General features: G+C 42.4%; 2 protein-coding genes and 1 long non-coding RNA gene across 9 annotated transcripts in view; 2 read left to right on the top strand and 1 right to left on the bottom strand.

Moving 5' to 3' along the window:
- Positions 638 to 7,937, top strand: HINT3 (histidine triad nucleotide binding protein 3). Its single transcript, XM_021393074.1, has 5 exons — positions 638 to 863; positions 1,717 to 1,834; positions 3,294 to 3,363; positions 4,146 to 4,272; positions 6,172 to 7,937. The coding sequence occupies exons 1-5, from the start codon at positions 702 to 704 to the stop codon at positions 6,217 to 6,219; spliced, it is 525 nt and encodes a 174-aa protein (XP_021248749.1). The 5' UTR covers positions 638 to 701; the 3' UTR covers positions 6,220 to 7,937.
- LOC110397121 lies at positions 9,943 to 15,194 on the bottom strand. Of its 2 annotated transcripts, none has more exons than XR_002437553.1 (2): positions 13,221 to 15,194; positions 9,943 to 13,099 (listed from the first exon to the last, which is right to left on the bottom strand). It is a non-coding gene; the product is annotated as an uncharacterized LOC110397121 (long non-coding RNA). The 2 variants fall into 2 exon arrangements; XR_002437554.1 differs by having other exon boundaries at positions 14,102 to 15,194.
- The window catches only part of TRMT11 (tRNA methyltransferase 11 homolog), a 139,992-nt gene continuing 129,589 nt past the window's right edge, over positions 15,379 to 25,781 (top strand). For all 6 annotated transcript variants that reach the window (XR_002437549.1, XR_002437552.1, XR_002437551.1 and 3 more), the window contains exons 1-7: positions 15,379 to 15,574; positions 17,301 to 17,366; positions 18,100 to 18,173; positions 19,653 to 19,734; positions 19,826 to 19,918; positions 20,979 to 21,113; positions 22,199 to 22,355. Coding sequence is in view for 2 of the 6 variants with exons in the window: in XM_021393072.1 (XP_021248747.1) it covers positions 15,500 to 15,574; positions 17,301 to 17,366; positions 18,100 to 18,173; positions 19,653 to 19,734; positions 19,826 to 19,918; positions 20,979 to 21,113; positions 22,199 to 22,355 (682 nt within the window). In the remaining 4 variants the exon portion in view is untranslated. The remainder of the gene's footprint in view (positions 15,575 to 17,300; positions 17,367 to 18,099; positions 18,174 to 19,652; positions 19,735 to 19,825; positions 19,919 to 20,978; positions 21,114 to 22,198; positions 22,356 to 25,781) is intronic.

Raw genomic sequence — 25,781 nt, 5'->3', positions numbered from 1 at the left:
CCCCCCTGCCAAGTGCAGGGTCGCCAACCACTAGACCAGGCTGCCCCACGTCCAGTCTGGCCTTGAATGCCTCCAGGGACGGGGCATCCACAACCTCCCTGGGCAACCTGTTCCAGTGCGTCACCACCCTCTGTGTGAAAAACTTCCTCCTAATATCTAACCTACATCTCCCATGTCTCAGCTTAAAACCATTCCCCCTTGTCCTATCGCTATCCACCCTCGTGAACAATCATTCCCCCTCCTGTTTATACGCTCCCTTCAAGTATTGGAAGGCCACAATGAGGTCTCCCCGGAGCCTTCTCTTCTCCAAACTAAACAAGCCCAGTTCCCTCAACCTTTCCTCATAGGAGAGGTGCTCCAGCCCTCTGATCATCTTGGTCGCCCTCCTCTGCACTCCAAATTTCCAGTTTGTTCCTTTTTAACAGAAAACTTATGCTGAACAGAGTTGGTGGTTTGCTTCTGAGCCTCGACCAAATCGAGTGTTTTTACGTGGTCAGAGTGTAAGCGCGCATAAACTCCGATCGTGAGAGAGACGCCACGAACACCGCACTCACTCGCTGCAGCCCCTCCCCGCCTGGCGGGGGCGCGGACGAGGCCGGGCCCCGCGCGCTGCCGGGCCGCCATTGGAGCCCGCCGCGAGCACGTGAGGGCTGTTGGGCCCGTGTCCGGGCGTGGGGCGGTGCCTGCCTGGGCGAGGGGCGATGGCGGGCGAGGAGGCCGGGGCCGCAGCCGCAGCCGGCCCGGGGTGCGAGCAGCTTCTCGCCGAGGGGAAAGAACCCGCGAGCGGCGGCTACGACGGCAAGTGCGTGTTCTGCAGGATCGCCCGCCGGGAGGAGCCGGGCACCGCGCTGCTTCCCTGCCAGGTGGGTAGGGGCGGCCCCGCCGGAGGGAGAGTCGCTGCCGCCGCCCTCGTTGTCCTTGGCAGCGCGCTGCCCCGCGCCGAGGCCTGCTGTCCGGCGGGGTGTCCGGCGAAACTCCGAGCGCAGCGGAGAGCCGTCCACTCCCCGCAGTGAGGCGGGTTGGTGGGACGGACGCGAGCCCGACGGTCCGCAGGGCCGGGCTGCGGCGTGAGGCGGCCGTGCGGAAGCGGAGCTGTGGTGCCTCTGTGAGAGCGGCTTTGCCGGTCCTGGCTGAGCTCGGGTGGCATCGCTCAGGGAACAGGGAGCACCAAAGGGATTAATTAATTTGTGAGATCTAAAGATCAGACCTTGAAGCCCTGGGTGTATATAGGCCGTCTGATCCCACTTCTCATTCTCAGGAAGGTGGTGTCTGTATTTCCAGCTAATGAGGGGTGTCAACTTAGAAATCCCAGTACCGGGGTTGCCGTGTAGCCGTAGTGGTTGTCTGTTCTTTACAGAGGCAGCAGTGAAGCATTCCTCAGAAAAGAAATATCTTGTCATTGTTGTACAATAGCTAAAAGTCTAAAAGCAGTCGTGGAACAGGTGCTTTTGCTGTTAGATACTGAGCAATCCTGGCTGCAGAATGTCAGCTGAGGAGGCAAGATCGTGCTCAAGCTCTTCAGTAGGCAGACTCCAGGACAGCTTGCTTCAGTTTAGTGACAGAAAAAAATAGGTTGCAGTCTTGGGATTTTTTTCTAGTTGAATCAAATACGATACCAAGTAATGTCAGACTGGTGTAGGCGAAGACCAACTCTGTTACCTGCTGTTTTTCACTGTCCTCATCCCAATCGTGTAATCTGTTTGTATTCCTTTGCAGTATGAAGACCTTGTTTGCTTTAGAGATATCAGGCCTGGTGCCCCTCACCACTACCTGGTGGTGCCAGTAGAGCACATGGGAAACTGCAAAACGCTGAAGTCGGAGCACGTACCCATAGGTAAGGCTGTAAATACATGTTAGTCTGCTTAGATCAGGGACAAATAGTTTTTCACAGTCTTACGTAGTGTGCTGTCAAGTAAATTACAGCTTTGGGCACCGTTTGGCTGTGGTTGTAAAATACTGAAACAGATTATGTGAGTGAGTTGGGTAGGGAGTTACCCTTGCTGGCAAACTTCATCATTTTTTGTGCTATTCTAGAGTAACGTTGCACTAGTGCAGGAAATCTCTTTTTGCTTGCGTGGAGTATAGATGCTTCTGCACTTTGCTGGAAATGCCGCTATATTTTTTTAAGTATGTTTTTCAGCTTCATTGCATTTTCCTAAGTATATAGGCAAATGAAAAATGGTAATTCTATAAAATACGTATTTTATAATATGCTACATTATTTTTCAGGAAAAGGGACAGAAAGTAAAAAAGAGAGAAACAATGTTCCAATAAAGTTAAATGCTTTTTAAAAAAAAAAAAAAAAAAAGATCCTAAAATATTGAAGCTGTGATGTGTTGTCTGCATGCTTGATTTTTTTGTTTTTGTTGTTAAAACATCATCCTGGTTAAGGGTGAGGGAGCGCTGGAACAGGCTGCCCAGGGAGGTTGTGGATTCTCCTTCTCTGGAGACATTCAAGATCTGCCTGGACGCCTACCTGTGCAACCTGCTGTAGGGAGCCTGCTTTGCAGGGGGGTTGGACTTGATGATCTATGGAGGTCCCTTCCAGCCCATACAATTCTGTGATTCTGTGATGCCAGATGCAATTGTTTCACAAGAATTGCCCAGCTAAGTGTGTTAAGTAACAGGAAAGATTACATCCATAAATGCATGAACAGATTCTACTTTGGGGAACATTACAGGTGCTGCAAGAGAAGCATTGTAGTCACATGTTGCAAATTTTGAATCATTCTGTTTGTCTTCTAAACAGTTGGTAGTTCTCTCCAGAAACAACTTCTGTGTGTGTTAGGCTTCAAGACAATTTTTTATGCTTTTGCTTTGGAAGTTTTTGCATTAGGGTTTCTTCTCTTTTACAGTAATGAAAACTTTGTCCTAGTAATAAGTAGGGCTGATGGTTTAATTGTACTTTATCTGTAATTTTTGTTACATATCTGAAGCTTTCTGATGCCAGGCTGCAAAGGGCATACAGGTCAACATCCTCTTGCTGTGTAGAGATAACATGAGATTAGTAAACCCTAACCTAAAAGTGTCATTAGTGTGCAAGTCAGTAACAGTAGTGATTTTCACGTTGAACTTTGCACTGCAATGTCTTGACAATCTGATTATGAGCAGTTACAGTATTTATACTTCGAATAAAGCAAACAGAAGCTTGTGATCTCAGTGTAATCATTGTTGGAGTTATTATTTGAAGGTTTTGTTTCTTAACACCTGCTTCAAATTATTTGACTTGAAAGTCGTATGATGTGTAACATTATTTAAACTACACAGTAAATGAATTTTTTTGTACTTAATAGTGAAAAGAATGATGGAAGTTGGAAAATCTGTCCTCCAGAAAAATAATTTTAGTGACTTGAATGATATAAGGTATGTACTCGGAGCCTTCCATGTTTATTAGTATGTTCTTGACTTTTCAAAATGCTGTTTTAAATACAGTGTTACAGCTGCAGTGTGATTTATTGGGTTTGCCCTGACTTACCACGTGACTTGTCAAGTCTCATGTCTGGCACTGAATATAAACTCTTTTTTTCTGATAAGTTTCTAGCGTACATTGCATTCCAACTTTGAGATTCTTTCCTGAAGGCGTTGTGGAATAGGGAGGGCAATTCACACAGCTTATCTAAAAGGCAGCTCTTCAGTTATGTACTGAACATTGACTCCAATGCTGAATTCCAGAGAAGATACATTTTGCCATTTTCATCAGGGCACTGCACTGTGTTTCAAAGTTATACTTGTGTTCATTTAGTTTAAGCCAGCATGTTTGGTAGCCAACATGAAGTGAATTGTAACTTAATTTAAATAGTGTATAGAGAGATTGGTCTTCCTGTTTAAAACAGGTAAAAACTACATTAATCTGGTGATGGTTGACTTTCCAGTTGAAAAGTAGGTATGGTACATCTAAGGAATAGTCCTGTTTTTTAACTCTCGTTTTTAGCACACTATGCTGGATAGAGAGATGTGAAGTGAGCGGTTAATGGTCTTTTGAAGGGCTCGCATGAAAGCGTGTTGAAAGGACAAATTATTTTTCATGCAGTGTAAAAGGAAAATGTTATGAGTAAATTTCTTTATTCAGTTGATCTTGAACTTACAATGTTCCATTTCCTGTATTAACATCACCGGTGTTTTTAACTTTTTTTCTCTTCCTGAAGAATGGGTTTTCACTGGCCTCCATTCTGCTCAATATCCCATTTGCATCTTCACATCCTGGCCCCGGCAAGTCAGCTAGGATTCTTATCCAGACTGGTTTACAGAATCAACTCCTACTGGTTTATCACAGTAAGTGTAATGAGGTTTTCTAGAAGTTTTCAATTGCAAGCTGAAAATGTGATGTCTTTCTAACACTTTAACTATGTCCAAAATATTCTTTGAGCAGTTATTTTTATCGTTGCTCTAATTATTAGTTACATTTTGCATTACCTATTTGAGAAAAGACAATGGGTGAAATTTAATACTGTTTACACTTAGGGAAGTAGAACAACAATAACATTTAACAGCAAACAATGAGGTAGTTCTGAATTTAATTAGTAGCTTGGGTTGATGAGATTTGCTTCTGACTAGACTTTGTAAGTATTCGTTTTTTAATATGAAAAGATTTATTAGCATGTGGTTGAACAAAGATATGTATAACACATAGCCCAATTTAGATGAAAAATATGGCCACCTATCGGTTGCTTTTGTCATTTCATATATTTTTTACTCATCTTACCTTCCATAGACTGAAACAAGCATTTGCCGTACACAAGCGTTGTTTGTACTGCTTTCTGTCTGTAGAGATCAGCAATGAGATTGAATTGGCACTGCCTAAATCACTGCTTGAAAACCTCTCTCCTCAGCAGAGGACCTATCCTTGCAGTGTAGCTCCAGCATCCTGGTGTCATTGGGCAACCCCAAGGCAAAGACGCTGAAAAAAGTCTCTCCTAAAGATGATTATGGACAGCCTCTTAAAAAGGAAAAACTCAGCTTCCTTGTGGTGGTAGCTTGTTGGAGATCTCAGCTATCTTGAATGATGGAGACCTATCTGCTGTGTAGCAGAGCACCACAGAGGGGAAAAAAAAAACAACCTATAGCTTGTCTAGTTATACTGCTTATTATTTCAGATTAGCTCAGAGATCTCGAGAGTGGGTTTGGTTATCCACTGTGGATGCAATTCAAAAGATAGTCTGCCCAGTTGACAAGTTCGAAAATGTTCTTGAATTGTCAGGGGCTTTTTTTTTTTTTCAAGTTATGATGCTGTGGATTATAAAACAGTATTTGGATAACTTCATTTTCAGTTGCTGTGTGCTTTATCTAGCTTTATTTGCAAATAAACTACAGTAGCTAATTAACTCCTGTTAAGTTGTTACTGTCATAAGTAGCTGACTGCTTATTTATGATGTGTAACATCACAGCTTTTCACCTTTAAATGTAGTTCCTTCGGAGATCTTAGTAAAACCTCAAGCACTACTTAAAATTAAAAGAGTAGTCCAGTGGGACTGGCCAAAAAAATAAAAAAGGCTGATAGTAATCTAAACTGATTTATTTCAGGAGTGCCCAAGTGAGTCTCTGTGTGCTTAATTTGGCCTGCTAGAACAATGATGGCAGGCTTCCTTCAGCCCTGATCCGTTCTGAAGGCTGCTGCTGTCATACATACAAAATGTAACGGTCCCAGCTATATGGTAGATGCATGAATAGCCGCAGGATGAGAAAAAAGCATGTATGGGCCTAGTGACATAACCAAGAAATTAATATGTGTGTAATGACATGAACCGCATGCAAATGCTCTCCATCACTCGGTAATGTGTGTGACTGGAGTGCAGTTGTGAGGTGACAAGAGGCCACAAGATGCTGTTCTGGAGTCTGTCCCAAAGAATTGCAGTTCTCCTAGCTTGGTTGTTCTGGGCACTGTCTTCCCAGGTCCTTAAAATGTGATACTTATGATTGCTTTGCTCAACCATCCTTCAACTTTCATAGTTGTTGTTTTCCTTTTCTCATCACCTAATGGGAGTTGAGTGAAAACATGAAAAAGTCAGCTGTTTAAAACAGTCGTGGTATTTTACTTCTTTGTATGCTTTATCCGTACAAATGAAAAATGCATGCCGTGTCTGTCAGTGTCATGCCATTACTATTTTTAAAATGGATTTTTCAGTCAACTGATGGTCACTGTGCAGTTAATGCATTGCGTTCTCTCTTTCATAGGCTGAGCAACTGATTGAGCGACTGCAAACTGAAAATGCTGCCAGCTGAGAGCACTCCTAGCCTCGTGTCGTTTGCCATTTTGTTCTTTGTCTTTGAACTCTGATTTAAGGTTGCACGGTTTGTTGCCAGTAATACACCAGGATAAAAAAGGCTTAGTCCCTTATGAGGAAGTACTGAACGTAGAGCTGTCAACCTCATTCTCACATTTGGGTTCTTCAGAAGTCTGCATATTTCTCTGACAATGAGGCAATGCATTTTAATTATGATTTTTTAATATGTGTATACATATATATGCATACATTATACATACACATACGTAGACAACTTTTCCCAGTAAAATGCGGGGTATAGCAGCAGATTGTACTCTAAGGAAACAAGTTAGTAGTAACAGCATGCACATGGTAGTGAAGGTAATATTTGCTGTGGAATCTAGCTTTTATTTTAAAGATGCATTGTGCTGGAATTGCAGGGAACGTTTAAAGTATTTCAGTTTCCATCTGTACTTGTGTGATATATTACCTATGCCTGGTTAGTAGTAGGTAACTTGCTGAAAGTACACTACTAACTTTCCTGGTGCTAAACCACTTTAATAGATTGCCCCTCTTACTTGCATGGCAGCGATGTAGTAAATGTTAATACAGTACGTGCCCAAGATGTGATAGTGCTGAAACATAGAATGTAGTTTACTTGGATGTATAAGTGGTTGTATGTTGGACCTGAAGATTGTTCCCCTCTCGTGTGCACAATATTTTTAACTAGTTACTGTATGTTTACAAATATGTGAAGAGTTCAGAAGAATTGATTTTAAAGCACTGCTCTTCTGCATCATGGTAGGAAAAAAAAAACAACAAATTTTGAGATTATTCTGGTCATGTTCTCATTGGAAGTCACTTGGAAATTACTGATGCCTTGGCTAGATTTGATTTCTAAATGAGGTCACAAAACAAATGGGTCTTCGTTACAGTGAGTTTGTAGCAGGCTTCCATAACAGCAGTCTGATCTGAATTTGGAGTAGCAGGGGCTCAGCCCAAAAGCGGAATGTGTAGGGATTGGGTTCTGAATTGCTTATGGAATCTGCTGAACACTTGCCCTCACTGCATGACTCTAATCAGCAATGTTAGCGCTCTGTTTTTCAATAGCATGTTAAGGCAGACTGGTGGAAAAGTTTAACTCCAGTAAACACGGAGTGGATTTTCTTTGTTCACAAACTATTATCTCTTGGTGCCTAACTAACCAAGTGTCCTTGGCTGATGCACTGAGATGTGGCTGAGGTGGTGGTGGTCTGTTGCACCTGCAAGATTCCCTGAACATAATCTTCTCAGTGTTTTCCACTGATCCAGCACCTGTTGCCTTAGTGGACAATGTATTACAGTAGACTATACATGATAATTCAGAAGATAGATGCTCTTCTAAACAAATGTTTTCTACCCAGAAGAGAGAACATCAGTCTTTTCTGTAAGACCTCATTCCCAATGTCTTGTTCTTCGTATTAGTGGGCACTCATGTAACTTGTAGTACTTTGTGGTTTTAATATTAGTTATGAAGAGCATGAATTAAAGCCACTGAACTTTGATCAATTCTGTGCAATAGATTGGGAGGCTTGAATGGGCTCCTAACTTCATGAAATATTTGAACGTTAACATTTTTGCTGCCTGTGTCCTGATTTCTAATTAATCTGTGTAACTGCACTGAACTGTGATATGTAATATTTAAAGAACCAACAAGAACTGTTGTCAAAAAGGATTAATAAACTGAACAAATGCTAATCTTGGAATGATCTAACCACAGAGGGGTGCGATCCTCACTCCTGCTCCCAGCAGGGTGGGGGAGAGAACGTGTCAAGATAACAATGTTTTAGTAAATGAAAGAAAGAGGATGGAAAAAGAACAAGATTTGCAATGTAAAGGCAATCATTACCTCCTGCAAGCAGTCCAGTAGCAATGGCTGGCCTAACTGTAGCCCTCAGGAAACCTTCCCTCAGTTTTTATTGCTGAGCATGATATTATATGGCATGGGATATCTCTGCTGGTTGCTTTCTGTCAGTTGTGCAGGTTGTCCCCTCCCAGCTTCTTGCCAAGCCTACTGGTTGGAGTAGCAGACGGGGAGAAAGAGAAGGCCTTGATGGCTGTGCAAACACTGCTCAGCAGTAGTCAGAAGATTGGTGTGTTAACACTGTTTTAATCACAAATAAGAAGCAACGCTGCTGGAGCTGCTACAAAGAAAATTAATTCCATCCCAGCTAGACCCCAATACACTGAAATGTATGCAGCAGGAAACACGAAGATTAAATGTATGTTTGAGGAGAGCCAAAGCAGTGACAGGAAAGTAAGACTGGAGAGGTAAAAATCAGGATATAAACTGGCTTCCAAAACTTTTGCTGACAATCAGGATAGGAATTTCAACTTGTCTCTGCCACTAGCAAACAAGCCTCAAACAGGCTCAAACAAAAAGATGCTAAATGGAGCCACGTTCATTACTGAGATGAATGCTTAGTGTCTCATTAGTGTTTTCCAGCATGGAACTGTGCTCCATTTTCCTTCTGTACTGACGAGCGTTGTTCTTGGATTTGGCAGATATTTTTTAATTGGGCTAAGAAATGTTTTCTGAAAAGTCTATTCTAATGCTCTGAACGTGTTTCAGAATTGTTGGCTGCTCTCTGGAAAAGGCAGTGGGCAGACACTGTTCATTACGTCACCCTCTTCAACAGCAGCATTATAACACCGTTTTAAAACATCCCCAATCTTCTGTGGAGCATTGCAGGGACCAAAGATGGCTAAAAAACCTCTTGGAAAGTGAACTTAGCAGTTTTACTCTTCAGTGGACAAGACTGAGAAACAAAGGAAAGTTGCTTAGCCTCTGCCCCTGGCTCTGTTCTTTGATCCAGTATTAGCAGTCTTGAGAAAAGCTGCTTTTTTGACTACATATTTGGGAATGACAAAGCTTCACTTGTACTCTTTTGCTCAATTGTTTTACCTAATGCAAGCTCAAAGAATAATACTTCTGTGCTAGAGTACTAATTGCCTCCTTCTGAAAGGATGAAGTAGATGCCCATACAATGCTGTTGCACGTCGATTTCTTTTTAAATAGGTGTTTTGACAAAGGACAGCATTTTCCATGTAATTAAACTGGCAGTAGATCCTCCAGGTATTCTGAGGTCTTCATAAGCATGAGTTGTGAGCAAAAGCATGGAAATGTAAGCAAACTGGTGAAGATCAAATTTGAAATTTGGCAAATATGAGAAGTAAATATGAATGGTAAAACCTGCATTAAAAACTCTCGCTGTCATTTCAACTGTTGTGCAATATTTATTGAAGTGCTGAAAGTGCTTTCTTTGTTTGACAAGACAACATACAGATAATTCCTGTACAATGTACAGTCCAAAACAGGTGCAGAATTCACAGGCTTCAACTGGAAGAAAAGGAAAGACTGTGGAGGAAGCAGCTGAGTTTGTTAGAAGAAAAGTGAACTTTCAGGAAAGACTGGAAGAGCTGAATGTTACATGGTAGGACAAGAAAACCTTATAGAAGGTCAAACCTTAGTTACTACTACAAACAATTTGTAATATTTAAAATGCACATCTTACATTTTTAGTGAAAATAATATATTAAATTCTGTTTCACTTACACTAGAGAGGCCCTGTTACATAATAAAACTTCTAAGAACTGTCATCTGTAGATGCTGATTGAAACTACAGTGCAGATGAGGAAGCAGAATTTTGTAAAACTTGTAAGCTAGTAGCTAGATTCAGTCACATCCATTAAATAGGGCTTGTTCTCTGTACAGGCTTTAAGATTGATTTTTTATTCTTGATTGTATTCAGTGGACAAACTGAACAATTGCATTATCTTTTACAGACTTCTTTTGAAATATGTGCGATTGCTGAAAGCAGATGAGATTTGTCAACTTGTGCGCTGACCCAGTTTGGCAGATTTTGGTGCCATTGCACGGGCATATGAAACAGAAAGGCTCGTCCCCCTGCAGATGATGTTCACCTAAAGATGGCAGGCAGGAAATTTGGCCCTACAGTTGCTTCTTAAAAAATCCATCCCCCTATGAATTATGTTTTTAATAACAACTCTTTGTTTTGTTCAAGATAGGACAGTCTTCTCACAGGCACAGAGCTGATAAGACCATTTTATTAGGGCTTACTCTGCTTCTGTTCTGAGAGGTACACTTAAAGCTTTTGCAGATGTGCTCAAGTGATACTTAAACCAACCCTAAGCAGCAGGAGTACAGCTGAGGCCATGTTACTATCTGACACTACATGCATGGCAGTGGAAGCCTTGGTTCTTGTTGCCTAACTACTTGGGTCAGTCTTAATTAAGAATTAGTGAGTCTGCACAAGCTGGACTTGCACCCTGCAAGTGCTCAGGTTACACGCTGTCTCAACTGTGTGTCTTTTGAGAGTAATGGATTATTTTCCCTGATACTGCCATCTTGTAGCTGGTGATACTTGAACTGCCCAACGCTGCCTTGTCCAAGTTACAAGCTGACCGCTACAGCAGAACCAACTGGACTGACAAATTGTTAGAATTAAGCAGACCACATTTCATAGCTGTATTATAAAAAAACTGATGCGCTTTGAAATCAAAATGCATGCCCAGGTTTCATTGTCATTTGGCAAGAAATGCTTTTCCGAAAAAAAACAAGGCATTTTAAATGCGTAATGATGGCGAGTTACATAAGTCCTGTTTTAAGCCATAAATTATTTTAGAAAGGAGTGGTTTTGAGAGCTAAGGGAACACAAACCAGCAGCGTCTGGTGCAGCAGATATTCTCCAGTTTCCAACTTGGTAAAATGATGTGGTGCATAAAGCCCCTCCTTTGGTTCCCCTCCAGGCTGTACCTGCATCTGGCTCTCCTGTTCCCCAAATGGACTTAATTCACCACATTCACCTCTTTGTTTTTTTTTCTATTTTCATTGTCTTTTCACTAGGAAAAGGAGGCATAGGGATAATGAAAATTGTATTTTTACTTGCTCAGTCAGAAGGTTTATCTTCATGCAAAACCCCAACAGATATCAAGCAAAAATCATTCTTACTCTTTTTGCAAAAAAAATGGTCTTTTATCTAAATAGCGTTAAATAATCACTTTTATCAAGTTCATAATTTATAATAATCTCAGTATCCTTTTGAAGCAAGGGAATATTCTTATTTTAAAGACTCATCAAGTAATGTAATTAGCACCACATAAACCACATAAGAGCTTTTATCTGCCCTGTTAAAATAGAATTTTGTATTCCCAATGCTTTCTTGGTGGCAGTTATTTGAAACACAGTTCCTAATTATTTTTAATATTGCTATTACTACTATTGAATGTAACCCATTCTGAACACTGAAAGAAGTCCCTCCAGAAGAACCACGAGGAAAATTCTTGTCGCTCATCTCTCAATCCCATTTGTATCTAGCAGCTCATTTTTTCTCCCAGTTTGGAGAACTCGCAACGCAGCTCTGCCTCAACTAAATGAGGTATGTGACTGCACCTCTATACTTGCACCTATGCATTTGGCACTATGGGATCTCTACTCCCCTGTTGTAAACAGCATTGCTACACTTTGCTGAAAGAAGCCAAAGAGCTTTTTTTTTGTTATTTTTTTTTTCTTTTCATGAATGCCCCAGTATATTTTCTGTTGTTTTTCAAGTCTGTATTGTGGAACCCTACTTTTTGTGAAGGGTATAGTTGAGATCACCAAAAGGGCTGCAGAGCTTTGTGATCTTCTGGGGTATGACGCAGCATTAGAAGAAAAGAAGAGGTGAAAGTGGTATGAGATACAGAAATTAAATGCAGAGGCCACGATGCTAAGGGTAGACCAGTAAATTCAGCAAGATGCAGCTTATTTAGAAAACATGAAATATCCTTGCACTAAGCAAGTGATATTTCTGTAAACTTGCGCATTTTCATATACTTCATGAAAGTCAACCTAACTTCCATTTATTTAGAGTCACCACGTGAAAATAACCTAAACTTGTGCTACAGCCAAGCTCTTGTTTGAAGAAGTATATGAATTCCCATAAAAGTGCTCAATTCTATGTTTTGCAAATCAAAAAATTCCCCCCACAGCAAGTCTTTCACAACCTCCAAGAATCAGTGCTTTACGGTGGCAATTAGTCATTAGTGTTCAGAACCTAAAGCACTAACTCAGTGAGGATGCTTGAAGAACCACAGCATACTTGGTAGTGTGACAGATTAGTTGATTATTTGTGATTTCTGCCCAATATTGCTTATTATTTTTATGCAAACCTTTTTTTTATGCTTCTCACCCGTTTTCTCTCCTTTAAATGTCCCATTAATTTGCAGAGCTGAAATTCTGCAATGAAAACCTTTTTCAAGACGGTATCTAGAGGTTTTTCCAAATGGAAACAAGCAGCAAAATTCATCAGGTGCCAAAGTCTCATTCTAGCAAAGTGATGACCACATCATCGTCCTTTCCTTGCCAAAGCATTTCACCTTCAAAATGAACCAGGCCGTGTTTTCTGGCTCTCAGCAAGATTCCCACCACTTTGTTGGAGATAGTCACGTATGTCTCAAACAGCTGCCCAAACGTTACACTCACGTGTCCATCTTCTCCCTTCTGCCCGGTGCTTCTGATGATCAGGCACAGCTCTTCCACCTCCTTTTCCACGTGCGAGTGAGCATCTTTCCCTCTCTGCTCTGTTTTAGACCCTTCGGGGGGTCTCCCGTAGGCAGGGTCTCCTCTCTGAGCATGCAGAGGTTTAGATGCAAGCCTGTCGTCGTTGCTGAACGGGTTCTTCCTCTGGTACTCAACTCGATCCTCTGCCCAGGTCTGCCAACTTCTCCTCAGGTCACTCACCGCGCCACTGGTTTTAGCATGATGCCCGTTATTCTCCTCCATTCCTTGGAATTGGTTAATGGCACTCAAACAGGAACCAACGACTAACTGTGGAAGTGGTTCTCCCGTGCACTGTCAGCTGAGTGAAAAACAACACAAATAAGCCTCGTCAGAAGGGAAAAAAAAAAATCCTGATAGTTTCTGCCAGAGTTTTGCATCTGCGAGTGCCAAGGCTGCCGAACAGACTTCAAATACTGAACTTTTTGGTCGGTCCACTCATAACCGCCGAGCAGTCGAGAAAGCGAAGAGATTCAGCCGGCCTCCCGAGGTCGGGCAGCGGTGCGGGCAGGACGCTCACCCGCCGCTGTCCGCGGTGCTCTCGGCCCCGGCCCCGCGGCCCCACAGGCACTGCGGCACCCGGCCGGCCCCGCGGGCACGGGGCGCTGCGCCCGCCCCCCCGCCGGGATGCGCCCGCCCCGGAAGGGCACAGAGGCCCCGCTACGGCCGGGAAGCGCGGCCGGGCGGCGGAGCGTTGCTCGGCGGCGGGAGGATAGTTCTGCCTTAAAAGGCCCCGGGCAGACTCTGGGCGAGCTCGGGTCGGGCCCGTGTGTGCGTAGAGCGGGTGGTGCCCTCCGCCTGCTGAAACGCAGGGTGCGTGCGGGGTGCTGCGGCTGCACAACAGCCAGAGCGCTGCTGCTGGGTTGGGTTCTGGAAGGGAGCACGGGGGGAGCAGCCCTGAGAGTGCCGAGACAGCAAACAGCAACGCGCACTGCACCGCGGCTTTGTGTTGGCCGGCCCACGTGTGCTTCTAAATGGGAACTCATGATCACTGCACGATCCCATTGTGTGTTTTGTGAGAGGGTGGTTTACTCTAGGCTCCTGGACAACTTCCAGTTTGGGTAATTACATTTTGGGTCCTTAAAATTCCCCTGAAGGCTAACAAGGAGGAATTAATTGCCCTTCCTTCTCTCCCTACCATAGTTGTGCAATGCTGTTGTTACCTTAAGGTGAGTCCCTTCCTGCAGCCCAACAACCCGCTTGGCTCTGAGACCTTACAGTACAGGGTTCAGAATTCATAAACATTGCATCTGACCAACACTTTGTGCTGCAAATACTAACTCTTACTTGTTAATCTACATACACTTTTAAACTGTGCTGTGCAGCATACAGATTTGGCATGGATCCCCACACGGAGAGCAGGAAAGTGCAGGGCTTCAGCCCGGTTCTTCATCAGAAACACACTGCTAGACCATGGAGGTCTTCATCTTCTGAGGCGGACAGCAGATCTCCGTGCAGATAAAGTAGGAGAAAGGCAGAATCAAAGATATTTAGCTCGAACAATAATGTCAGTGGCACCTCCTAAGAAGTTTTTGTAAGCGCCCTCGGATGGGCTTGTCAGCAGCCCAACATGGTGGGCACTGCTGGGCTCCTCTGAACTGATGAACAAGAGAGATCTCTATCTGCTGCTTCACCTCCTCCTCAAGAACTGCCCAGGAAGGTTCACCCTCGGATTACAATGCACACTGAGGTTGGCTCCTTGGCAGCCACTGGGGCAGCTTTGGACCGAGCTTCATTTCTGATTACTGCAAGAAGAGAAGGTCAAGCACAGGCTACATAGGTACATCAGGAATGCAGCCCATGTGGTGCTTACAGGTCATGAGCAAAATCTTAGCCATGTCGAAAAAAGGCCATCCAAAAATTGGCGCAGAAAACATGGAACATGAGTTACCGCTGAGCTGGCCTGCTCCTAATAAAGGCTTACTGAAATCTGGATAAGCCGAACCTTCCAGCTCAACGTAACGGGGATCAGGGAGTATAGGATTACAGTTATCGAGCCTAGATGTTAAGGTATAACAAACAACAACCTGCAGTGCAAAACAGCATTGTTTTATCCTGCTGAACAGCCACTTCTCTGCCCCCTCCTTTCCTGAGAATCTGTTTCTCATCTGTTTGCCTCCACACCCGTGCCGCAGCCGCTGACTTCCATCCTGCATCGCAGCGCTCAGGGCTCCTCGCCGCCTGCTACGGCTGACGGTCCCATGCAGCATCCGCGCCCGCGGGGAGAGGTGACTGCTGAGGCCGGGCAAAGGCAGGGCCCGCGGCGTGCCGGAAACCAGCAGCGTGCCTCTAGGCCACGGCCTCCAGGTTCCTGACAGCTCACTCTGTTAAACAGGTTTGAGCGCACACACCAATTACGTGTACACGGAGTGATTTACAACTTACGTACACGCAGGACCGCACTCATACAGGAGGTACATTACGAAACGAGCACGCCGATTGAGGAAGGCAGAGATGAAGACGAAGCCAGCCATTCGTCAGCGAGCGGCACGGGCGGTGGCTGCGTTCGAAAAGCAGCACAGCCTCGCCCCGGGCCCAAGGCTCACACCGGTCCCACACCCGCCGCCCCGTCCCCCTCAGCCGCCGCCCGGCAGCGGGCGGGAGCCGCGGGGTCGCCTCCCCCCGGGCCCTGCCTCCCGCCCGCTCCCCGCTAGGCCCGCCCGGCGGCGCATGCGGGGCGGGAGGCGGGGGATGGCCGGAGATGGCGGCGGCGGGCCCGGCGCTGCGGCGGTACCTGCTGCTGCTGGCGCAGGAGCACCTCGAATTCCGCCTGCCGGTGAGGGGAGCGGGCGGGGGCCGGCCTCCGACGGGACGGGGCGGCGGGGCGTTGCGCTGCGCGCGGGGCTTCCCCGGCTGCACCCGGGGACGGCCCGGCCTGGCCGCGGCGGCGGGACCGCTCCTGGGCTGTCCCGGGCGGCTCGGGGCGGAGCGGGCGTCCCCGAGCCGTGCCCCCGCGTCGCTCCCCGTGCGCTGCGGCGCGCGGCGTGCTCGCTCGGGGCCGTCTCCGTTCGCTCCGGCATCGCTGCAGCCTCGGCTTTCCCCCTCGCCCTCCAGCCCCCCTGATTTGAAGGCAGGGCTTTTCTTGCCGCTCTCCCGCGTCTGGTGGGACGGGGTGCTGGAGCCAGACAGCCAATACTGTGGAGCCTGTAGAGATGGGACAGGCTGGCAGCAGAGCGTTCTGGATAAGGAACGGAGGCTTGGAGGAAAGAGCTGGCTTACGGAGATGTTGCTAAGGTCTCGTGTTGGTGGTTTGGCCGCGTGGGGAGCTGCGCTGGGGAGCCGGGATGCCTGAAAACGGAGCTCGCTGGGACCCGCGCGGGCTGGTCAGGCGGAGCTGCTGCCCGGCTGTGCACGCCTGCGTGCGGGATGGAGGGCCGGCTTTGCTGCCGGGGTGGACCCCAGCAGCTGCAGGCTCCTGTCCGAGCCCGCGTTTGTTATCGAGCTAACAGCCAGTCACCGAGTCACGTGTTTCGTATTTCTCAGTCTGTAAGAAGTCGCGCTCTGTGCTCCTAGGATCTCTGTTCTGCAAGGGCAGGTACTGAGAGAGGCTGGTGCCTCCCGCTTCGCTGCGGGTGGGCAGTGCCCGCCGGCTGCTTCCCTAGGAGCCTCTCCGGGCACATCTGGCCCCGCAGCACTGCCCTTGCTTCTGTCACACGCTGCTGTACTTCTGGTCACGTTCAGAGGCTGCAGCTTGTCACTTGGCGTGAGGGGGTCTGTGAGGAATATCCCCAGTGTTTAACTCCCATTTCAGTTTAAAACGCTTCTTTTCTTTTTGTATGTTTTACAGCTACTATTAGCTTGTTACTTGGAGATTTGCTGTTTCCCCAGTCTGACTTAGCTTACTCTGGACAAGGCACCCATTGTAGAAAACTATTGAGATACCTGTAAAGCAGAGATGTAACAGAGAAGGAATTAATGCTTGGTGATGGTCTCAACCACAGTTCAGAGGGCATCGTCCCTTTTTTGTGCAATAATTAGAGAAGTATTTTAAGAATAGATAGCTTAGAGCAATGTCATAACAGTAATGTTGTTGTGAGGGCTAGGACTGAGCAGTACAGATGTCAGCGAAAGGTGAATAGAGGAAAGGAAAGCAATTGGATTTCATTATTCAAATTTCGCCTAACTTGATCTTGCTGTATTGTACAGTGTACAACTTCCCATAACTTGTCAATAACTCCTGCGTTTGCAACTGAGTTCTGAGAAAGATGATCAGCTACTTCTACAGCAGGAGAGTCTGATGCTTCTGGCTCGTCCATACTGTCTACAAGTGGAATGTAGTCGTAAACCTCTGCCCTAGCCACACAATCATGCTAAGAGTTTTTCATTGTTGGTTCTCGCAATAACTGCCATTCTTTCTTCTTTGGCTAATTCTATGATTTTATTTGTATTCCATGTAGAGGTCACAGTTTGTATTAGAATTAATGGTCTATCTTTTTTTTTTTTTTTTTTTTTTAAACATTAGTAAATACTCCTAAAGCCTGACTTTTATACTTTCTCTTTAGGAAATAACATCTTTGCTCTCGCTTTATGGTGGACAGTTTAGCAGTCAGCAGGAAGTTCGTGTAAATGTAAGTGAGCATCACATATTTTCTTAGTGCATGTATGGTATACAAATATGCTATCTATGGTATTTTTCTTGGAAGTGGATGACTGAATGTGTTCTGAAGTTTCTTAGGAAAATAAAGTATATTCCAAAAATGAGTAATTTTCAATTTCAGTTAAGATTTTGAATACAGAAAAAGCCGCACAAAATGCACACTGGAATGTCTTCATTTAACTATATAAAAAGAAATTGTGCCATCTACTGGGAAGCTTGTTTCTTTTCAGAATAACTGAGCAGTGAAAAAATTCAGTACCTATGTGAATTTAGTGTTTACCTGTAGTTCAGTGAGACAATGTATCCAAAACAGTGAAGCCGGGAGATACCTGTTTCTAGTTTCAATGCTTAGACAGCAAACATTGCTAAGTTTTTATTATTAGCGGTATGTAACTAAGTATTCTGATTCTTTAGAGGACGAATAACCTAGAAAAGCATGAACAGATAATGTTTTACCAAGTCAAATATAGAGTGGGAAAATGGAATTTGTGATAAAGCTTCTTGGCCTTTCAAGATAATATACAGTTTTCGCTCAAATTAAATGTTTTATCCTCATTCTCTGTACAGTTTTTCTTTTCTTTTTTCCTTTCTTTTTTTTTTCAGCACACATATTCTGTTTTGGTAGTGCAGAATTATGTAATGGTGTAATTCGTGTAACGTCCTCCATCTAGGTGTTTGGATCTCTCATCTTCTTTTTATTTCAGTCTCCATTTTGGATTCTCAATATTCCTTCAGAAGAGATGGCAAGGGGACTGATGAAACGAACAGTATGTGCAAAGTAAGAGATGGAAAATCTTGAAAACGATGATGTAGACTGTGAAAATTTGTATTGCTATATGGTGGCGAGTATTGATTTTGTATGGAGAATTATAATCACAGAATCACAAAATGTCAGGGATTGGTAGGGACCTTGAAAGATCATCTAGTCCGATCCCCCTGCCAGAGCAGGAGCACCTAGATTAGGTCACACAGGAATGCGTCCAGATGGGTTTTGAATGTCTCCAAAGAAGGAGACCCCACAACTTCTCTGGGCAGCCTGTTCCAGTGCTCTGTTACCCTCCCCATGAAGAAGTTTTTCTAGTATTTATGAGGAACTTCCTGTGTTCCAGCTTGCACCCATTACCCTTTGTCCTATCATTGGATGTCACTGAGAAGAGCATGGCTCCATCCTCCTGACGCTCACCCTTTACATATTTATAAACATTAATGAGGTCACCCCTCAGTCTTCTCTTCCCCAAGCTAAAGTCTCACTCGGCTCCCTCAGCCTTTCCTCATAAGGGAATGCTTCACTCCCTTAATCATCTTTGTGGCACTGTGCTGGACTCTCTCAAGCAGTTCACTCTCCTTCTTGAACTGAGGGGCCCAGAACTGGACACAATATTCCAGATGCAGTCTCACCAGTAACAAACAGTCACTGCTTACCTCTAGAAATTAGGAGTGATTATGTAGCATGCTTTTCCTCTTTACTTAATGTATGATCAGCATCATGTCTTGAAACACTGATCTTCACTGCAGAGCCAGTATTCATCTTGTAGTGCTGCTGACTTCTTAGTTGACTTGAATACTGTTTAGTTAGTGCCTTAATTTAAAATATAAATGGAATTTAAAGATTAGAACAGTGATAGATAAAAATTGAAAATCAAATTTAGAAGGGAGTGGTATGATACATATTCCTTTTGTCACCCGCCTACAGCTTGTATCTGAGTCTTCAGCCCAGCTCCTTCTACAAAACTCCAGAGCAAAGTTGTATACCAGAGATTGGTTGTCCCTGCTCCTTTTGGCCATTTTTTGAGGGATCTGGATAACGCATTTTCCCATGAGTCTTGAGAGGTGCCTCAGAGCCACTTGCCCATAGACAAGAAGCAGCATAGACATGGTACGGCTCTCTGGCCACACTGAATTTAGTTTGTGGTGTCTTTGCTGCCTTGTTCAGAGTTAGTTTGGGCAACTCTGCAAAGAGTTGCATGGTCCCTGTTGAGTGCTTGTTATTCAACTACTCAGTTTTACCTACAGTGACTTAGGCTGTTTACTTTTGCCTAGAGAAAATCCATGCGTACAAAATGGCCCTTTGTGACAGTATGTTTCTAGTGGGTAGAGAACAAAACTTAAGCATACTCTAAGACTTAAATAACACACTTCATTATCACATGAAATGTAAATACATTGGCCAACAAGGACTGGTGGAAAGGAGTATGTGTCTCTAAGACATCTTACAGCCTCCCCATCTTACTGCATCTAAAAATATTGGTGTTTTCAGGTCTATATTTGAGCTGTGGGGTCATGGCAGATCTGAAGGGGAACTCTATGCATCCTTGAAGAACTATCCAATGGACAAGATGGTATGCATGTAAAGAGTTTGGAAACCATGTTTCTTTCATCATAGTGATTAATGCTGCAGCAGTACTAATGACAGTCTTGGCCTTTCTTCAGCTTCCGTATCTACAGCCAGACTCGACATACAAAGTACATATTCATACATATAATAAAACGCTGACCCAAGCACAGAAGATAAAAAAGATAGATGTAAGTAGATGTTTGAGTTCTTCAACCTTTATTTTAACATGGCGTAAGAACATCAGTAGATTATCGATGTTGTCTAAGATATATTGAAGTTTAGGTTTTATGAAGATTTTAAAGCAGTTAACAGCTCAGTGTCTTGTCAACACTAAATGGGATCTTTGTGTCTGACTTAACACTCCCTTGAAATAAATCCCTGACATTGTGATATTTTTTTCTAAACAGACCGCATAAGGCAAACGTATAACTGTGCTGATTTCACAGATGCAGAAATGTACACTTATGGCCCAGAACTCTTAAGATTTATATGGCTGGAGTTAGAAGACAGTTTTAAGAAAATCTGTTACTTGATCTCAGTATTAGACTTTTATTGTTGTAAAATGTGGTACAAGCCAGTTCAGTGACTTTATTTGCAAGCTGTGGATTGTTTGCCAACTTTCTGTTCTGTCCTCATGTTCTAGTCCACACTTGTGTTCTCCTTCTAATTATATCAATATTTTAATTGGGAAGTTTTTCTAAATTGCTGTTAGTTTTTAGCTTTTCCACATTCTATTTCTTAACTGTTATTGATTTTGTTTACTTTGTTTACTGATACTGAAATTATCTGATTAATAATTGGATCCCCTTAGTGTTTTTTTCAGTTTTTATATATGTGAAGTAGTGCTGAAAACTTACATTGGTGTAGTTGCACATCACCGAAATTTTATATCTTATTGTCTGTCAGAAATATTGTTTTCATAACTTGCAAATTGCATAATTAGCATGCACAGTTCTTTTCCTCTAAAATTGTGTCTTCTTCAATTAATAACACATTTGATGTTTCTGATTTTTATTCCTCAGTCATTTGAGCCGTCTGTGTTCACAAGAAAGGCATTTTAGAAATCCAGGGGAACATCAGAATGTACTTATAGTAATAATCTGTTATTTTGCATGGACAGAATTGCAGAGCGTCTTTTGATTTGGTGGTCGTTGTGTTGTTTGTTTGTTTGTTTGTTTGTTTGTAGGGTACATATTTCAAAAATTTTACCTAGAATGTGTAGGCTCTTTTTCTTTCTTCGTTATCTAGGCTCTTGAATTTCTACCATTTAACGGAAGGGTAAATCTAAAGAATCCAGAACACATCTTCTGGATTTTGGAAGATTATGGAATGGATCCTAACAATGTCCCAGAAGAACCTTTTGACCTCTATTTTGGTAGATGGGTGCGTAAGTACAGTTACTTCCATTTTAGGACTTCTCTATTGAGGAAAGTGACATTTTTCAATTTGAAATGTAAAAGTTGTATTGAGTCTTAATGGAAGCAGAATTGTATTGGAAGAGCTTTAGAACATACCACTACATTCAAGCAGTCAGAAAATTTGTGGATTAAATTAAATTGGGAGTTGGAGCTTGATGATCCTTGAGGTCTCTTCCTACCCAAGCCATTCTATGAAAGGTAAAGATAGTATCACTTTGGAAGTGCTTAATGTTTGTTGCTATTGGGTTTTCAATTTACTGTGAAATAGAAGAAAAAGTAGTAGAAAATAAAAGGAGAAAGAACTGCGTTTTCTCTGGTGAGCCTTCCACACATTTTATAGCTGAACTTAAAATACTTGCATACAAGATGTAGAAGTCATCAAATATTCCACATACAAGATGGAATTCATATGACATGGTTTAGTGGGAAATATTGGTGATAGGCGGAAGGTTGGACTGGATGATCTCAGAGGTCTTTTCCAACCTTTGTGATTCTGCGTTCTGATCCAGACTGCTTTGGTCATCTTCAATGTATTTTGGAAGTCTGATGGAAAAAATGTTAGTGTTTGGGCTTTGTTTTTCCACTAAATTCTTATCTGTCAATACTATCCTCATCCTCAATTTTGATTTTGAGTATAACAGGAAAGCCAGTGAAGATAGAACTTTTATGTGACCTTTGGCTATGTGCATACACTTGTTAACATGTCCTTCTTATTATTTGGGAGCTCTTTTAACTCTGAATTGCCAGGAATTGTTATTCAGATATCTAGAATAATAGCAAAGTTGCACTATTTTGTATTTCTTTAAGAAGAATTTTCACCCTAAAGTGTTTACATACTTTGATCTCTATCTTGAAGTATTTATCAGGTATTGCATCAGTGTTTCTATTGCTTGGAAAAAAATCAGTCATACCTGCAGAAGGCAGAAAGCAAACTGATGTGTTATGAAAGGAAGCGTTCACTGTTTGTTGGATAGTGTTACTTAAGCAAATCTGTTAGTCTTCTTATCTTTTGTATCGGAGACCTGACAGCGATTTCAATTCTTTCAACAGATTGCGGATGGCCAAAGAGAACTTATTGAGTCCTACAGTATAAAAAAGAGACACTTTATTGGAAATACTAGCATGGATGCCTGTCTGTCATTCATCATGGCAAACCATGGGAGAGTAAAACCCAATGATATTGTATATGATCCATTTGTTGGAACAGGTATGTGTTTTTTTCCTACTGAAAGAAAAAAACTGAGAGATTGTGTAACTGCTTGTGCTGCGCTTCTACCTGGTACAGCAGCCTCGGGTGCCTGACTGAGATTTGAGATCATACTGAAAGCAAAATGATTATTATAAAATGAATCTTGAGAGGGATTTTGGGAGAAGGAGAGGAGTTTAGAAGAGTTCTTCAGAAGAGTTAAATAGACTTCTAAGAAGTGTAAAAGAAACTATCTTAACTAGGGTGTTTTTCTTTATTTCTTAATGTAACATGGTTTAAACACCAGTTTACATGTATTATGTACTACTTAAAATCCAAAGTAACTAAGAACTTAACCATGTCTCTCAATATTCCCTTCAGCCACTTTCAAAATGTTAAGTGGAGCAGCATTTTTGGAGGTGACTATTTAGAGAAGTCTTGAGGACACTTCTGAGCATGTAACACAATGTAGTGATTATTAGGTCATAGCCTTCAGTAGTGGTCAATTCCTTCTACTGTCACATCTTCTCTTTAGGACAGCATAGTACATACCACTTGTTCTCCCCAGCTGAGAATTTTCATAGTTAGACCAGGAGGGGGAGCTTTTATTCCACAAAATAAAGTGTGTGGCATAGTTGTACCTCTCACCTAAGGGAAACTGCTGTTTTGTAATTGAAGTAGAAGATCCATGGTGCCAGGTTGTGAGCTGCAAACAAGTAAAAATGCTTATATTAGTAAGAGAATGAAGAGATCTTACTGCACAAATCATTACAAAGAGTTAGGAAGAGTGAAGGCAACAATACAGCATCACTAGTAGGACAAATTCTTATTAGCATAGGGCTTCTCTGTACCATAGAAAATACATCCGGAATGTTGTATTTTCAGAAACACAAGCCTTTAGTAAACTACATGTTTTTGTTTTTAATATTTGTGTTCATATATGACTTGATTTTTTGCATGCATAATTATTTCTTATGAAATTTACTCATCTTCCTTGTGCTTGTGTTTAGGTTGTATGCTTTGAAAGGTTGAGAAAATTCCTCTAGTTCACCTCTGGGCAGTTTGTTTCACTTTGTTGTCAGTTTTGTTTCTTTATTTGCTAAACCAATATCACAAAAAATTGTGAGAGAATTCAAATTCATTCTTTTGTGAGTGAAAACTAAGTAACAAAAGAAGGGTAAAGTTAGAGGAAAAAAATCACATAGAAACAGTGAAGCTATAAAAATTAAAGTGTTAAGACTTAATTAATTAAAAATTAATTAAAAATTAAGTGTTAAGACTTAAACAAGTCAGTCCAAAAGTATAACATACATGAAATTCTCCCCAAACTGCCCAATGATTTGAATTACGAATTTTATATTCTTATGCACTAGGTACCTGTAATGTACAGACTTGCGACTAATGTACATGGGGACATTGGAGGTGTTGGGTTATGCTGTATCTGTTGGTAAGCTTTATTTATGACCAAACAGTGGCATTTCCTTTGCACCTACTCTCGCTGAGTAAGACTCAGGAATTGCAGTAGTCTCTTACGGCCTCTATAGGATTATTGCTGGAATATAGGGAGGTACTTGTGAGTGATGCAGTGAATGTGAGCTGATGGGTTTGGAAGGAGCATACCTTCAGGACTAGAGGAGTACTTTGAAAAACCTGTATTTCAGACTTCTTTCTTGGTGCAACTTGAATACCTACCTTGATGTCATCCCATTTTTTTATTTTTTTTTAATGCTGAAAAGATAAATATTATCAAATATTACCAGCCTTGCAAAATGGTGCTTGCTTGTTTGGAAGCAAACTGCTTTTGCTGAATGAACCAAATCACATGTCTTCCAGATTAGTGTATTAGTGGACAACTGGAATTTGTCCTTGGAATAAAAAGTGCTTAGAACTACGCTGCTTTTGTTCCTCTTTTTTCCTTCTTTTTTTTTTTTTTTTCTTGATGAAGCAGAATTGGAATGATAGATTTCTAGAATGTAAGTTCCATAAACATTTCAGATATGTTGTTTTTTTTTTTTCTCAGTGTTGGGCAAAATGAAACCTTGAGGAAAAAAGTCTAGTCTTTTATCTGAATACTTTATATTGTCCTCTTAGACAATTTGTTATTATTACCTCACAAAGCGTATTGCTTGTATTTTGGGAAGATGTTTGTCCCTTTGCCAATTCATGATGCTGTATAGTTTCAAGAGATTGCAAGAATTGCCAATTTGACATTTTGGAAGATAGTGAGATGCCCAGACCCTCATCTGTACTCAGAAGATAGGAAAAATATACGCTGTCTGATGGAAAGCCATGAAGTCCTGTGCCATTGTCATTTTGTTAACAGTCATCAGTGGATGCAGTGATTTTCTGTTTAATCCTTTATATACGTCTATCTAGTATTGGATAGGTCATAGGGCAGACCATATACAGCATTTAAATATCCATGCACCTTCTTTGTGAACACAATTTAACTGGTACTGGCTGAGATCTAAAAGCTCTAAGTTCATACTTTCCTTTTTTTTTTTTTTTTTCCTGTGATTAAAAATACTCTTAGATGGGCAAAGTACTTTCTTCTTACTTTTTTTGTAGGACTGGGTGGTATGCCCTACTTGGGGTCAGGGATAGCTAAATTTGTCTTGACCCCTGGAGGTACTGCCCATCTGTTCTGAGGGATTACAGCCGAGGGGAATGGGTGACTCTTATGGGGTGAGTAACCTTGCTTTTCCCTGATCCATTTCACAAGAAAAAGCAGATATTTTTTTTTCTCCCTCATCTTCAGTTTTGGTAGAGTTTATTAGCATACAATATTTTCTAGAATTTTCTAGTGTTCCGGCACAGGACCTTTAGCCTGCACATGCAATATGTGTTAAAGATTTGTCTGTGCTGAGTGATTGGCGTGGGGCAGCATAGCTGCCTGAGATGCTCCCTTTCAGGCTGCCAGTGAATGCAAGAGTTGGTGTCATCCACACAGGCAGTTTGGGTGCTCCTGGTGCTGGTGGCCTCTTGTCTTGCAGAAACTGTCTCTCATTTTAGTGGAACTGTTTCTACCTATAAGCAGTTGGCATCAGCAAGGTGGAGTTCACAGCTGGGTTCTTGGTTACTGTTCAGTCTTAAACTGTCCTGTTAGCTCTATACCTCCTGATTAACAACAACACAAGTCTTTGATAATCTTGATAATCTTCTGCCATCCTTTCTTTTTTCGTTTGGAAGCTGTTAAAGACTTTTTTTACCTTTTTTTTTTTTTTTTTTTTTAAATTAGACATGCAGATCCCAGTAGTAGTGGTAAACTGAATTAGAATTATTATTAGATAAGTAAGTAAGTAAATGTATTGAGTAAGTAGCAGCATACAGGAAAAAAATACATCTGCATATAACTCTCAATTAGCAAAAGAATTAAGAAAACTTTTTTGATACTCACATTTACAGTGGCGACAATTATATTTATGAGGTTCTTGACCATTGCTACCT

The sequence above is a fragment of the Numida meleagris genome, chromosome 3, assembly GCF_002078875.1.
Source record: "Numida meleagris isolate 19003 breed g44 Domestic line chromosome 3, NumMel1.0, whole genome shotgun sequence".
Classification (NCBI taxonomy): Eukaryota; Metazoa; Chordata; class Aves; order Galliformes; family Numididae; genus Numida; species Numida meleagris.
Note: the sequence above shows the minus strand (reverse complement) of the source record. Positions and strands in the feature narration are given on the sequence as shown.

Coding starts and splice junctions, on each gene's coding strand:
- HINT3 (XM_021393074.1), top strand. CDS start 702: ATGGCGGGCGAGGAGGCCGGGGCCGCAGCCGCAGCCGGCCCGGGGTGC. Junction 864..1,716: donor CCGCGCTGCTTCCCTGCCAG/GTGGGTAGGGGC, acceptor ATTCCTTTGCAG/TATGAAGACCTTGTTTGCTT. Junction 1,835..3,293: donor GTCGGAGCACGTACCCATAG/GTAAGGCTGTAA, acceptor TGTACTTAATAG/TGAAAAGAATGATGGAAGTT.